Below are 16,735 nucleotides of genomic sequence, written 5' to 3'. Positions count from 1 at the left end.
CTAACAATTCTATTACTTTTTCAGCCCCCTGCACTGTTACTGTAAATGAAAATACCTGTCAGCACAGTACACACCTTCTACATTCTATATTCTGCAAACTGCCTTCCATCAGAGTTGAACTCACACCCCAATAGCTTCAAAGCACAGCAAAAAACAATGGACTGAATTGAAAAGGCTTGCTTCACCTCCAGCACACACATATATGCTCAAAGGATACTGAATCTGACATCTAGAAGATTTTCTACTCCTAATCATAAAGCAAGGTAACAAAATACTAAAAAAGAGCAACAACAATAACAAAATTAAGAATGTTTCCCCTGTGACTCTCAGTAATTTCCACAATAAATGGCACTTCTGGCACAATTTCAAGAAAGCAAAAAGTTCAAAGAAAGCAGATTCAAATATGTGTCCTGTCTCCAGCACAGCAAGCTTTATTGTATTATATTTCACTCAAATGCAATTTCAAAATAATAACAATAAATTACATCGGCCTTCGACTTTATATTATAGAAGCGAATAGCATGACATGCTACTTATTCTTTTGAAACAGCATTCAGGAAGAAAGAGTTGAACTGCATTTATCCTCAGTGGGTAGTCTATAGATATCTGGATGCATTTAATTTTTGAAAAATCCAGCAAAATTTGAATCACTTGGACTACATCAGAAATAAGTCAGGTCTGTTATCTGACCCTTCAACCAACTGATCCACATGATTAAACTTTCTTATTCTGTACTGAGGGTGACTGCATCCAGCAGGGTGAGTCCATGCAACATGCCTGAGTGCTGCCTAGCAGCCAGCCAGGTGCTGGGCTGCAGGCAGGCCGGGATCACACTGGCTGTGCCAATGGTTTGATAGCGGTGATGATCAGATGGCAGTGTTTGGGTGCAAGCCCTGCGACTACCATCTGTGTGGAACAGCGGAGGGCAGACCCTCAACTTCTTTTTCATTTCCACTTGGACTGAAATATGCTTCTTTCCAAGAGCTACTTAAAAGAAACGATCTCAGAATGTTAATGGCCCTGTTAAATCCGTTGAGTTTACCTACTTTTTACATTGCTACATAAAATGATTTACTCAAACACAAACATGCATTTTTATCATTCATGCATTTTTAATGTTTTATCTCCTGAATCTTTGAGCAACATGAACCAACAAAACAGGGGCTTATGGAATTTAAGTAGGAAAGAATTCCTTTCAAAGATGCCTGATAAAACTCAGAGGAGAAACATGTGCACATCAACATGATATTTAAGGTTAAGTGAAAACTTGTCTGGTTTCCATTTTAACCTGTTCAGGATAGTGATAAAAAACTAGGTGCATTTTTATGGAACCCACCTACTGAAGCAAATGCATGTTTTTATACCACTGAAAATATCAGTATTCATATTTCAGGCTTACTGGTGCTCTTCCAGATTTCATTTCTGAGCTATCCTATCCATTCAAGCAAAGGACTAAGAGACTAAAAGCCCCAATATATTTCCATGCATTAGCTCCCTCCACCCTATAAACAAGCTAAAAAGCAAGCTAACACAGCTGACATCTCAAATTATGTAACTTCTTGTAAGACATGCCAGAAACGTTATTCAGTCCAGCTATACATGCAAGAATGCTGTTCAAAACCTTCACTTCTGGTTCAGCAGTGAGATCAGCAGTACAAAGGGCACTCAGCATGCAAGGGGGATTACTGAACCATGTGGGAGGAAGGAGGAAGGCTCCATGACCACCACCACTTGCTATACCCTTCATAGTGATCTGACTGACTTTACAGGGATCCACACTGACTGAGTGACAGGCAAGGTTTGGGAAGGAGATGGCTTTTGGTGAAATCCCGTTTTGGATCATTATTTCATTGGTATTTCTGTGAAGCAAGAAATTTTCTGTCTGCCTGCTTGCTCAAAGTACTGCATAATGTCAAGGGCTGCTGGAATTTGCAGGTTTTTGCAAGACAGACATTCAAGGATAAGGATAGTTGTGACATTTCTGTCTGAAGGTCACAGGAAAAACTGTACATGGCAGGCTGGCAGATTCAAGGTACTGTCCCTCAGTTTGAAGCAAAAATGGATTTAAAGATACATCAGCAACAGGTTGGATTCTCAGTTATTTCTAGTGCAGCATTTATGACAAATTGTCAACAGATCCTGAGTAGTATTTCACAGTATCATAAAAACTATCCTTTTCCTACTGCAGTCAGTGGTTTTTTGATAATAAATCTTTTCGGGCCAGGAACATGCACTGCTGTCAACCCCACTACACTGCATCTGCATTGCACTGGGGTTTTAATCAACAATGTTTTCAGCAGTTTTCTAGGTACCTCCATCCATGACAGCATGCCTACATTTCCAGTTCTTCTGGAGCTGGATCCCATAATCCACCTACTCACTGACAAATTACCCACTGACCTAGCAGATCCTTTGTCCCTGTCACCTCAGAAAGTTAAATCTGACAGGACAGCCTGTATAACAATGCAGTATCTCTCTTATAAGAGGGCCAACTTTAAAGCAGCATGGGGATTATTTTGTCAATAGCTGGCAAGTATGTGATAAGGCAGAGTCAAGAAAGCAGAGTTAAGCTCTGATAGATACTTGGCTTTCCCCTTTAGTCACTGGATAACACTGGTGTTCCCTGACACTTTGGGATCTAACTGGTATAGTCCTTGCTGCCCTCCTCAGACTCAGTTGCTATGTCTGTACTAACACATAACAATTGCCTGTGCTTGCTTTCTGGCCTTGAAGCCAACTGGCACTGTCTACCCGTAACCACTTTGTTACCCTCTTTTACCCTTCAAAATATGATGGCTGCATCCAAATCATCTTCTGGGAATGATCCTGGGCCTACACTACCACCCAGACTAAGTCCCAGCAGTGGTTGGGGAAGAATACACAGGTCCAAATGACAAATCTGAGGGAGACCACTCTAAAACCTGGTCAGCCCATGTGGTCAGGTTTCAGTGCTCAGGCCTCTGCTCTGGCACTGTTTAATTTACATGCAGAAATACAGCTTGTCCGTGTGTGAAAGCTGACTATTTCCCCTTTGCCCATTGCCTTCAGAAGGCTCACTTCTGGCAAGCCCTGGACTTTAGATCTCCCTTAGTATAGTTTATCCATCTAGGGTATCTGACCCTTTGCAGGACCAACAGCTTTCACAGTCATTTACAAGAAAATCCAAGATAGGAATTCACAAAATAAGCCTCTGACATTGCTGAGAAATTATGGGCTCCTTACCCTGAACAACCTCTACTCACCCTCTGACTCACTGACCACTCTCTTTGTTTTCCAGAGATCTAGAGAAAGCCTGACTAAACTAGTTGCTATAGCCAGTGTGCTTCAATCTCAAAATGCATACCAGATACAACGACTAAGGGTATAACAGATTGGAATGTCGATTCCAACCACTACCACCTTGAAGCTCTTATGTTTTGTTCTTTGGAAATCAACCAGGTACGTGTCTGACAGCAGTATTTAGATAATAGGCCATGGTCTCAGCATTGGAGCTACTATGTTAGCAAATCTTTCACATTCATATTCAGAATTTGGCTCAGTTGCCTAAACAGGCCTTTTGCATTCTTTGTCATGCCATAAGGTGTTCTGAATGAATTTTATCAGAGCAGTCTTGCTTCGCAGTATCTCAGAAATCTTACAGCATACAGTACAAACACCGTTCTGTATGCATTTGAAAAGAAGCTAAAGAATGGCATAAGAAACTGTACAAAACCACTGTTCTTTTCAGTAGCAGAGGAGGCTGGTGCTTTTCTTCTAGATTGCAAGCTAAATAATTCAATCAAATTAAGCCAGAAGTTTGGTTTATTTTTTTTTTTTTTTTTTTGCCTAAGGTTTCTGTTTTGTTTCATTTTATTTTATGAAAGGATGAGTCATTATGCTATACTTTACATGGTATTATCAAGAGAACAATAAACAACAATCAAAGGTTTCATTCCTCATTTCTTCTATTTATTTCTTCCAGGCAAAAAGATCAACTTTCTGAGTTGTGAGAAACACCCAACCACATTAATAGAAGAACATTGCAAACGTGGCTACCACTTTATAGTTGTCTTTTAAAGAAGAATCACAGTTTACTTAAAATAATAAATTGAAATGTTGAAGAGAATATAAACATAAACATACAACTGCATATTTTCCTATAGTTTTTAAGATTGCGTTAGTTATTTAATAGGTTGTATTAAAGATACAATGAATGAAGAAAAAAGCACAAAACAATGCAAAACAGAATACCAACAATAAAACAATTAATAACAAAAACCAGTCAAACCAAAGCATCCACACAGTGTTAAATGTGTGACAATGACACAATAGATCTGATATATAAAGAAAGCACTGTACTGATAAGATGTAAAGTGCTGAATTTATGCACAATCCTTTGCTTGTTATTATAGCTTCTACGGAATAGTGTATTTTCCATTTCTGAAGAAAAAAAAAACAACACACACACACACACAAAAAAAAAAAAAAACACAACAGAAAATACCAAAGAATTATAAAATTATCCTCCTAAAAAGAAGGATTCAGATTTTTAAAGATCTCATATGAAGATGGATATATTTCTTTCAGTAAATATAGTAAAATCTTCGTTATACAAATGGAGGAAGACAGCAGTTTTTCATTCACTAATCAAGAGAAACTGTAGCTAATTTAAAACTAAGTAAGACAAAGTTAGCTTTACCTACAGTATAATCTTTTCTTATGAAGACTGATCACTGCCAGTAAGACACAAAGAAAAATGATCTACTGATGAAAATTTTCAGGAAGGGTTATAACATGGTGTAGTAAAACTTACTTTTGATGATCTCCCAGTGGTCTTTGTCCAATGGATTTTAATAATGACTCGGGTCGAACTGCTAATTTTGGTGATGTCTTGGGGCTTGTATCAGAGTCTCCACTCTCTTCGTCTCCCATAGCCTTAATATAGCTCCCACTTCTCATTCTTCTGCAGGGAATCTCTTCATCTTTCCCACCGGCGGGGTATCCTCCCCATTCATCCTGAGGTACCTAATAGAGACCATCAAACACAAATGCAAAATATGCATTGTTTTCATATATTTAAATACTTCTTTCCATTTTATACAGAGAAGTTATGAACTTTTTTTTTTTCTTCAGAAAAAAATCACTTAAAAAGAAATTTCTAAGGGCCACGAATGATTTGGGAACCTACTTTCAATACCAGAATGGGAAATTTTAATTGTATAAATGTTAGAACTTCAGAAACAATCAAGTCACTGCATGTGAGCTTTGCTGCAAGGTCTATGTGCACATATGCTCTAAATTACAGGAAATCTTAACCTCTTAAAAGCTTGCATGCAGATTTTCAGCTGATAAACAGTAGGCTGACCATGTCTTAGACAGAAAACTCACTGAGTCTTTAAATTAAGCTAAGCCATGATTTATGTATAAATGGATACTATTCTGATTAAGGACATACTTCTAAAAAAGAAGAAAAAAGCAAATGTATCAAAGGATTTATTATTATTATTATTATTTTAATGTTGCAACTGCTAACACTTCATAGAGACTGTAACATACCATGAATGCAGCCAGTTACTAATAATACTTCAAAGCTGGATGCTGCTTTCATACAGTTGGGGTGGGTTTCCAAAAAGTAAATCTAGTGGTCAGATGATACATATGTAGAATGTAGATATGTGTCTATACTACAGACTGTCAGAGAACTGAACAGGAGTAGTATTTTCAATTTCCAGTGAAACCAGCCTTATTTAAAGACTTACATATAAACTAAGCAAGCATGCTTCTGTACAGGTTAGGGGCTGAGCTGCTGGAAGGGACACTTGCAGAGAAGGACCTGGGTGTCCTGATGGACAACAGGTTGGCCATGAGCCAGCAGTGTGCCCTTGAGGCCAAGAAGGCCAATGGGATCCTAGGATGCATTGAAAAGAGTGTGGCCAGCAGGTCTAGGGAGGTGATCCTCCCCCTCTACTCTGCTCTGGTGAGGCCACATTTAGAAAACTGTGAACAGTTCTGGGCTCCTGAGTTCAAGAAATACAGGGAACTTATAGAGAGAGTCCAGTGGAGGGCCAGAAAGATAATGAAGGGCCTGGAGCATCTTTCATATGAGAAAAGGCTGAGAGATCTGGAACTGTTCAGCCTGGAGATGAGAAGGCTGAGAGAGGATCTTATCAATGCTTATAAATACCTAAAGGTAAGTGAATGGGACCAGGCTCTTGTCAGCAGTGCCCAGAACAGTGACCAGGAGCAATAGGCACAGTTTGGAACTGAGTAAGGTCTATAAGTACATGAGAAATAACTTCTTTACTTTGAAGGTCACAGAGCACTGGAACAAGCTCCTTGGAGGCTCCTTCTTTGGAGATGTTCAAAACCCACCTGGGCACCTTCCTGTGCAACCTACTATGGGGAACATGTTTTAGTTGGGGGGTTGGACTCAATGATCTCAAGATGTCTGTGTTTTACTTAAATGATAAAAGCAACACACTGAAATCCATTATGATGATTTATAGTTAAAAAGAAAGATGTGACAGAACACTTTGGTAGACCAGGGCTGATGCACTTGGCAGCATCAAATCCTTCACGAGCATAATGACTTCCTATATATTACAGTACAATGGCATTATTGACCAATACACTATAAATCAGAACTTCAAGTTAAACATATATTGAGGAGTTTCTACAAAGAAAGATGCCAAATAAAGACTTTCAAGTCAAATATTTTTCAGACCTAAAGACAGAGTTTACTGTGGAGCTGCAGTAAATGCTCCCATTAATTTCAGCAGGATTGGAGTTCTGATTTAAAGAACTAACTTGATCCCCCTGTCATCATTGCTGCCTTTCAAGACACATGAATTAGCCACACAACAGGTGAGCTGGAGTGGTGCTTTGAGTCCCAAAAAGGGATTAGGGAGGAAATAAAATTTTAAAAGAGGGTGAACAAGTAAAGACAGAGATATTAAAGAAACAAGTTCAGCAGAAAAAAAAAAAAAGATACTGGAAATGTTGTCAGTGAGAGCGATGAATCAGATCACAAAGAGCAGAGAATGTTAGAGGGAAATATCAGAGAAATAAATTATAAGCTGTATTCCTATACAAAGTAACAAGATGGAGCATGAATCTAAATGAATCATGGCTTAGATCATGCAAAGAAACAAGCCTTAATTCCAAGATTCTATGAAACCTTAACTGTTACTCAGCATTGGATGGTGGTTGGGGAAAGCACGAACATTTTTGTCCAAACTTGAAACCTCTACATGTGATACATCCTCCTCATTTCCTTTCTAAAACCTAATGTACAAAAAGTATGTTAGTGGAAAGACTTCTGGCATTCTGTGAAAATTAAGAGGTATTTAGGTGTAGTTTTAATGGACATCCAGACGAACAAGGTACACTGGGCAATTTTCTGCACTGAAGCTGAATTAATACATTTTGTCTTAATAATCTTATTCAAAAAAAAAACAACTTTTTAATGGAACAATTATTTTGGCTTGGTCTTTTTTTTTTTTTTTTTTTTTTTTTTTTTTTTTTTTTTTTCTCTATTTTAGCTCAAATACAACTAAATTGAATGTTTAGGAAGACATTTTTAGGAAGAATGTTTAGGAAGAATTTTTTAGTTACTCATACAAAAATGATTAGTTTGATGACACTTTTGACTGAAATTCCATGTTCAAATAACTTGATAATGAGTAGATAAGGATAGGATAAGGATAAAGAAATAAACACAGGCTTAGTTGTGCTTATTTTAAAAGAGAGGAATGACTGATTTTTCACATTAAAAAGCTTCAATAAAAAACCAAAATCTTAGAGTTCTGTGCCTTGCTGCTTTTGCTAATTACATTTCTTATACTTTCTGAGTTTGTAACTTAAATGAATTCCGAAGAAAGATAAGAACTGAAGAATCCTCACTCCATTTGTGCTTGTGACATACTGCATACCAAGAATCCTGTTAAAACCATAATAACCAGCTGACTATCATAGGAACCTGTTATTGAAATAGAAGCATTATATACAATTAAAATAGGTATGTTTTTTTGTTTGTATGTTTGTTTATTTATTTGTTTGTTTTTTTACTGTTGTGCCATACAAAGGAACAGAACCCAACAAGCACAGGGGAGATGGTTCTGAAACCTGGCAAGGAAGTTTCACTGCATGTTCTCTCAGATTTCATACACAGCCTATGAAAACAGCTGGAGTCCATCTGCTGCCTTCAGAAACAATTAGGGGCCACTGACATTGTTTGTCCTCACTGTGCAAGAAAAGAAGCAAAATGAGTCCCAGTTTGGCCAGCAGTGGCTCACTGATGACTTTAACTGGTGGGCTAAACATTCAGAAAAATCCAGGAAGTCTCATTCTGCATGGTAGCTTCAAAGAAAAGTAGTACTACAATAGTACAGGAAAGAGTTTTCATTATACTGAAGCATCAACAACAATGTTTTGCAGCAAGTGTGAGGGTCACCGTATGTGTATTTCCCGAAATATGAAAGTGCTTTACAGCATGCAGAAATACTTTCTTACAATGGTTACCAGCCCCTGAAATTCCCATCTGCAGGGTTTGCAGCTGCTAATTGGGAATAATTATCCTAATTATCTACTTCCATATAGTGATAAGTGCTGATATTTATAATGTTGAAAAAAAAAGTCTTCATCCTGTTCTAGACGTTAGCATGAATTCTTGTGTATGCAATTTTTATCCACAGAGGAGTTAGAGTGCATATTACCATGTGAATTTCCTTTTGTAAGAACAGTAAGCTGACAAGGTCCAGATTTTTTCCTTTGTTTTTGTCACTGGCTGCTGATTTCATTATAAATACCGCAGAAAATCATGAGTTTCTTTCACAAATCTAATGCATTGTTGATACAAGGAGCAAAAGGATGTAAAGGAAATGGATTTAATTGTTCTGATTCTGATTCACTGCGTTAGGTTTGTTATTGAGGTCCAGCACCTGGTACCAAAAACTTACCTTATTACATTTTATGCAGCAGATCCTAGAAATGGACTCCAGAACCTTACGTAGGAGCCTGAATTTGCCAGAAGTATCTTTGAGAATTATCTCCTTTATAATAGCATCCAAAAGGAATCAAAAGGTCCCTTTAGTTAGTCAATCACAATTCCAACTATGAAGAAAAATCTAAACTCTTTCTTATTTATAGTGTTTATTCTACAGGCAGCATAAAGGTCCTTTTGTTATTTCCCATTTAGAACCCACCTTCTGAAAATCAAATTCAGACTTCTTTTTTATTTTCCCCATGAAATGCTTAGAATTCCTAGGAAGGGCTGGGTAGAAGAGGACTTCATGTACAAGAATGTGCTGCAGCAATGATGACCCGGGCAATTACCTTGTAAAAAGGGACCTCAGTCCCAAGCCGAACACTCACATGAACTTTATGAACAAGAGTTTTTGCATTAACATTGTGGAGAATTTGAGGAAAAAAAAGAAATGCCCTAATTTAAAGCTGCCTTATAACTCACTGGGGAACTGGGAGTTCTTGTTGCAAGGCACGCTCAAATAGAAAGGGAACTCAGATCTTAACAGTCTGAATTTGAGTATTCTAGACAACAGTTCTTCACATTTCCCTATTCTAGAAGAAAAGCCATTACATTATGACTGAAGTCCTTTGTGTTGGTGCATCTTACTTTTGCTTAAATTATATCTATCAGAAGAACAGGGCTGAAGAAGGCTTGCCTTCAGTCCCCTGATTGGGCTTCTGCAGTAGGTTTGCCCTAATTCTCAAGCTGCACACATTCTCCATATGTAAAAAGAAGTACATTTATGCAGTAAACAAGAATGAATTCACCAAACTTCTGGAATCGTGGAACTGATGAGGTTGGAAGGGTCCTTAGAGGTCTCCAATACAGCCTCCTTGTCAAGGCAGTGTAAAGTAGAGCAGATAATCCAAATGGGTTTTGCTAAGAATGAAGACTCCAAAACCTCTCCAGGCAACTTGTTCCCATATATAACCATGCTTACGGTAGAGAAATGTTTCCTTATCTCTAAACAGAGATGGGAAATCTAGGCTCCCATTCAGGTACTAGTGTTGGCAGTCAGAATACTCAACCTTGAATTTAAAAAATACTTATGTCAAAACTGGAAGAATCAATGAATTATTCATTCTTCTGGAATCTGACTACTGTTAATTCAAGTGTCGTGATCTCAGTTTAGGATTTAGCTAAAGAAGTCAAACAGCAACTGCCACTTGCCTGTCAAAATAGATCTGCCCCTGTTGTTACACCCACTTCTGTGGCATTTGCTCCCAGTGCCAAGAGTTTTAAAGGTGTTCCACCACTGAACTGCTGATCTGTTTAAAACCTGGCATACCGTTTTATTATCTAAAATGAAACACTTCTAAATATATGGCTTCAGCTGAGGGAGCTGACTATCACTTCTTCTTATTTCTCATACTGAAAGGTTAAAATGAGAATTACCTACCTCAGAGGAGTCCTGTGAAATTTAATTAGCATGCAGATGTAAAATGCACTGAAATATTCATTTTGACCTAAATCTTATTTTAGTAATATACATTTCACATTTTACTAGAAGCTGTCTGTGCATGAAATTAGACTAGAGATGATAGAAAGAAGGATAGATAGGAAAGACTACATAATTGAGACGTAATTGTGATTTTATACTTTCTAAGTCTGGTCAAGATGATCCAACAAAAAAAAAAAGAAAAAAAAAAAGGACAAAATCTGAAATGTAGGTAGGAGATTTTCTCTCAAGTGAAACCTTCTTTGAGGAACCTTAGAAGAACAATCTCCGTGCACAGCTGTAAATAGGTGAAAACAGATGGAAATCTTGCAAGGCAGACTGAAATGTTCTTAGCATGGTAAGAATTTTCTTGATATTATAATGCGACTTGGGAGTTGGATCTATATTTTCAAAAACTTAACAGTAGAAAGATGTCTGACTAATTACTAGAATTTCCTTCTGAAATTAATGACATTCTACTGGCTGTGGATGCTAAACCCTGCTGGTTTTTACAGGATGTAAGAGCACATTATCTAAAAATAAAGCTTTGTTTTCTCAGTAGCTAACCTTGTGCTTGCGTCTCAACGCCATTCTCAGTACACATTTTAGCCTACATTTCCTGTATTTTTTTATTATTATTTTTTTTTTTAATGTGCTGATTCATTTTTCAAAGAATATGAACTGTACAATAAAGCCATTCAAAAATCTCTACAAAATATGTCAGGGGCTCCTCCTCACCACTAACAATGCCAATCCTCTTAATTAGCTTTAATTTTCACATGCCACCCCCTACTCCCTGAACGTCTTGACAACTCAGAAGTACAGAGAGTTCTTTCAGCATTCTCCACAAGTCAGTCAACATCAGGATCAAGGCAGGGCCTAATCTGAGAGTGCAAGATGTCTTTGTCTTGCCTGCAGTCTTCTCTAGGCTTTGATATGAATAACCATAGTATGACAGGAAGATAAAGGATATCACATAGACACTAAGCAATGCAGGCATTATAACGGCTTGAAAACAACAAAACCTGAAATCAGGAATCTGGGAACCAACGGACTCTCGACACTCACACACACTGCAAAACATAAATATAATCTAGCTGGAAAGTGTTCAAATAGAAACAACGGTGCCAGTGCTCTTTACTGTCTGATTTTAGTTTTTCATGGGCAGTCCCACTCAAAGTTCCTCTCCTTGATGAGAAGATTTACATCCAGTGTAATCAGGATTGTTTGTTCACCACTTTTTTTACTTTCTAGAGAAAAGTGTTCCTTTCATTAAAATACTTATAACAAGCAAACAAACAAACAAACAAACAAGAGAACCAGCAATAGTTTTCCTGACTGGTTTTCTAACAACTATGTAATTTGTAACCCAAGGATGGTTAAATCATAGAATTCTTAGTGTTGGAAGGGACCTTCAGAGGTCACCAAGTCCAACTCCCCTGCAGTAACAGGGACACCACAGTGAGATCACGTTGCCCAGAGCCTGATCCAGCCTCAATTTGAAAGTCTCTAGGGACAGAGCATCAACCACATCTTTGGGCAACCTGTTCCAGTGCCTCACCACCCTCTCCGTGAAAGATTTTTTCTTTATGTCCAACCTAAATCTACTGTCCTTAAGCTTGAAACCATTTTTCCTTGTTCTATCACAATAGACCCTCATAAAGAGCCTTATTTCCTGTAGCTCCCCTTTAGATACCGAAAGGCCACTACCATGTCACCTGGGAGTCTTCTTCAGGTTGAACAGCCCCAGTTCTTTCAGCCTGTCCTCATAGGAGAGGCATTCCATCCCTTGGATCATTTCTGTGGTCTTCCTCTGGAAGCATTCCAACAGGCCTATGTCTCTCCTGTACTGAGGACTCCACATCTGGACGCGGTATACCATATGAAGCCTCATCAGTGCAGAGTAGAGGGGCAGAATCACCTCCCTTGCCCTGTTGACCACACTTCTTCAGATGCAAACCAGGATACGGTTGGCTTTCTGGGCTGTAAGGGCACAGTGCTGACTCATGTCCATCATGTAATCCACCAGAACCCCCAGGTCTTTTTTGGCAGGGCTGCACTCAATCCATTTATCCCCCAGCTTCTATGCATACTGTTGCCTCAACCAAGGTGCAAGACCTTGCACTTGGATTTGTTGAACCTCATAAGGTCCACCTCATGTTTATGAGGACTGTCTGGCTCTGTTTATATTGTTTGGAGGAACATGGGGCAAATGCTCAGCTCATGATATACTGCGGTCATACAGACCTCAAAGAGATCTGCCATTCAGCTGGCTACAAATATTAGGCTTCACAAATCCTATGATACATTGCTGATTCCCTCTGGGATCTTCTGGACTTGCACCACGTTGGCACAATAAACCAAGGTGCAGTCAGATGTCAGCAGTGAGTTCATCCTCACTATAAGTGATTTTTCCTTGCTAAACCTGGAGCTCACTGATATCATAAATATGAGATAAGCTTGAACCAAAGGCAGGGCTTGGCTTATGCTTAAATGAGAACATAGATACAACCTGTTAATCCAAGACATAAAAACAGTATGAATTCAGCCAAGAAGTTTAGGTTCTGCTGAACTATGTATTTCCTTTTGTATGTGACTTGGGATGCTGCCTCATGATCAGTCTAAGCTGATAAAAAAATATACTACCATCAGTGTAAACTGGACAGGTTTTCCTTAACCAGTATTCAGCTTTTCCAGCAAACCAATTAATGGTAAAGCGACTTAGAGCACTGGATGGAAAATAACCCTGACAAGAATAGTATTTTTTTTATCTGAACTGGTGAGGTGCTACAAACTTGCTGTGCTGCTGCACAGTCATCAGTACTAAAGTGAAGATAAAACTGTATGATGACTGCTTTAGGGTAAAGACCCACTGTCTTGTCTGGAGGCCAAACTATCCTGCAGCACCCCACATCCATACTGCTTTGCAGTCTTTGCCTCCAAAGCAGCGTGTCTTCTGAGAATAGTCTCTGATCTGCAGTATGTCCTGATCTGTATCCAGGAGCTCTATAGGGAAATTCTAGCTGGCTGGGATCAAAACTGCCTGAGAGGCTGAATAACACAACCATATAGAGAATCAGGGTGCAGTCCTAACACTACTCAGTTTAGAATCATAGACTGTCTGAGTTGGAAGCTTTAAAGGTCATCTGGTCAACGCTACAGGGACACCTACTGCCAGATAAGGGAGCTCAGAACTCCATCTACACTGGCCTCGAGTGTCTCCAGGGAAGGGGCATCCACCACCTCTCTGGGCAACCTGCTTCAGTGCCTCACCACCTCTAGATGGCATCCTGTCCCTCTCGGGTGTCGACTGCACTACACAGCTTGATATCACCAGCCAAATCTGATGGTGATTTTGTTAGTACGGATGCAGTCTTAGGGAACAAGCGTTTCAATAATGCACAAGCCACAGAAGCACCGAAGACAGAAACTTGGAACTTCTCATGCTTCTGAAAAAAAAATGCAGCATTTCTGCCAGTTAATTTACTGTAGTCTCAACCCCAAGTGTGCTTTTTTTTTTTTTTTTTTCTCCTTGCCTTGTTGCTCATTGCTGCCTTTTCCTTTACATCTTTCTCCTTGAACTGAATTAATTGATCTACAATGCAAATTCTGCTCAAACCAATAAAACTAAGCATCACATTGCTGAAAGACCAACACTGAACTGCAGCTCATCATTCACTGCAGATGAAAGGGAGTCAGGAATACACCTACAAACAGGGCAGCAGAGGAGGTCCAGAGAACCACAGCAACTGAAGCTAACTACAAATTTTACAGATAGATGCGTTTGGGAAAAGTAGACTGAGTAAACTGAAATATATCTGCAGAGTGGATGGAGCCTAGATATCTGCACAGTACAGTGAAGAAAAATTATAGAAAAAAGGAAAAAAACTCTGAGTTGAATTTATGACAATTAATACAGAAAACTGTAAATAACAGTTGAGAGTATTTGGGAGGTAAAGGAATGATAGAGAATTTCAGATGAGTAATATACAAAACTACAGCACTGTAGAATTATGGGCTGGTTACATATTATTTCTTCTCTGTGTGCTTCAAAGATCAGAGGTGCCAGGAAGAAAAATTAAAGGTCTTCTATTTTGTTGTTTCAATTTTGTCAGACATTAAGCAGAGCTGAGAAAAAACTGACTGGGAGGACTGCATGTGGACATTTCTTCTGTCCTGGGTAAATTCTTCCTTCTCCTTTTATCTAGACCAAGAAGTCCAATCAACATGGATTTGCATGTTGAAAACCTGCATGCAGGTGCAAAACTTACATATACGGTAATGCCTCATATGTGGGATTCCTGCTGCATCATCCCTATTAAAGTGAGGCAGAAGTGAGACAAACAGAAGTCCCCTGTTGGGAAGCTACCTCTTAGCTACTACTTAAAACAGAAGAGGCCTGGAAGGGCCCTCAGGTCGGGCCATGAAGTACATCCACTGCACCTACAGGGCTCTGGGAAAAGAGGCCTGATTTTCTGCTACCTTGGAAACCTATGTATTAGATTTAGTGACACAAATAGTGATATTTGCAGCATACAGCCTGTGTTTTTATGACCAGTGAAGGTGTGGGAGACAAGACTACCACAGTGTGATGTCCATGCTCCTACTACTATGTCCTTTTCCAGCCACAGTGAGAAGTACAAAGTATCATCAGTCCATTCAGTGCAGCATCTCTACACTACAGGACCGATCAATCAGTAAAAATCACCTACAGATCCCTCTGCAAATGTCTTTGCCTTTACCACTGCAGATTCAAAGGGAAATTCAGAGTTGAGTTGTTACTTTATTGTTACCTGTAAGCAAAACTCATACACCACTTGCTGTCACTGAAGTACAAAGTGAGAAAAAAAAGGCCCGTAAAGGAAAAGAGGGGCTCCCCACATACTCAAAACACTTGGCATCTCCAAAATCACAGATTGCAGATATTGCAGGGTAACTGCAGAGCTAGACATGCAAGAAGAACCTAAAAGGCAGCATTCTCAGGCCTGACCTAAAAGATCTGAATTAAACAATGCATTTTTTTAGTCTAAGCAGAAAAGGATAGTTTTTCTTTTTTTTTCCTATTTGTTACTATGGTGCTGGTGGAAAAAAGCATCTTTAATGTCTTTAAAACATAAATAATTTTAAAGACTATATAAAACAAGCCTTTCATCTATTTTTCTCATTAAACTAGTAAGTGTTTTGTACAGTTAACTCCAAGTGACTGCAATTATTTAGAGTACGGAGTGAAATGAGTGGCTTCATCCTGTCTAGCTACTAGGTGTTGCTTAGTTATCTGCATACTTCCAAAAAGATCACTTCTCCTAGCAGGGATGTTGTCCACATGCACTTTCAGCCATTTAAACACATGCAATTCTACTTGAAGAGAAAAAGCACAACAAACAACCTATAAGTACAGCACCAGGTGGGAAATAAAATAAAATAAAATAAAATAAAATAAAATAAAATAAAATAAAATAAAATAAAATAAAATAAAATAAAATAAAATAAAAGCAATATTTATGAATGCTTCACTGTGTTTGTGCATTTATCTTCTTGCAAGAAAACTCATCCTGGCTGCTCAGGGGAGGAGCCAGGTGTGCACAAGGCAGCAGACAGTAGCATAGGAGGGTGTGCAGTCAGCATTGGCCCGAGCCTGCACTCTCATTTGACAGATGTGACTGGCCCAGGTGTATAAAATATTAACTGCTGGCTGGAAATTTCTCCAGCGACACCTTTGGGTAACAACTGCAAAGGTCAGCCTTCAGCTTTGCTAAGGTTAATGTCAAAAAACAATTTGGCAGCACACGGTACTAACATTTTAAAGGAGGACAATTCTGCCTGATTAAAGGGCAGTGGGATCACGGCCTCCCTTTTCTGCTCCCAGCCTTGATGCTTCTGCAGTAGCAGGGCTTTGTTTTGGCTGCTAACAAATACTAACTCTGAGATCTATTCCTGTTCAGAAAAAGAAGCTGCAGCAGTCCACTGAAGTCAATATGAGCTTCCTAGTATGCAGCCATGAAGGCAAGTACACTGTTGTATCACTGATTGCTATGGTAATTTAAGACACCAATAGACTAAGACAACGGCTTAGTCAGAGCATTGTTGGCTGATTTTTTTGCCTGCTTAGGGAGAGGGTAATGCAGTTCACTCCATTTCTGCTTTGGGAAGGCACTGGGCTAGATGAGATGTCCCTGTGGGACTGTACTGGGCTGTAGAGAAGCAAACAGCTGAGCACATGTCCATGCTGGCTGAGGATGCAGACTGCCCTGCAATCCAAACAAGCCTTTTCTGCTGTGGAAACAGCCCAGATA

The 16,735-nt window shown here is 39.0% G+C and overlaps 1 protein-coding gene across 27 annotated transcripts in view; it reads right to left on the bottom strand.

Moving 5' to 3' along the window:
* DLGAP2 (DLG associated protein 2) overlaps nucleotides 1-16,735 on the bottom strand; it is a 448,809-nt gene that overhangs the window by 62,991 nt on the left and 369,083 nt on the right. For all 27 annotated transcript variants that reach the window (XM_072333743.1, XM_072333749.1, XM_072333745.1 and 24 more), the window contains one exon: nucleotides 4,793-5,004. In XM_072333743.1, the coding sequence (XP_072189844.1) occupies nucleotides 4,793-5,004 (212 nt within the window). The remainder of the gene's footprint in view (nucleotides 1-4,792; nucleotides 5,005-16,735) is intronic.

Source organism: Excalfactoria chinensis, chromosome 3, assembly GCF_039878825.1.
Source record: "Excalfactoria chinensis isolate bCotChi1 chromosome 3, bCotChi1.hap2, whole genome shotgun sequence".
In the NCBI taxonomy this organism is placed as follows: domain Eukaryota; kingdom Metazoa; phylum Chordata; class Aves; order Galliformes; family Phasianidae; genus Excalfactoria; species Excalfactoria chinensis.
This window is presented reverse-complemented; position numbering and strand designations above follow the sequence as displayed.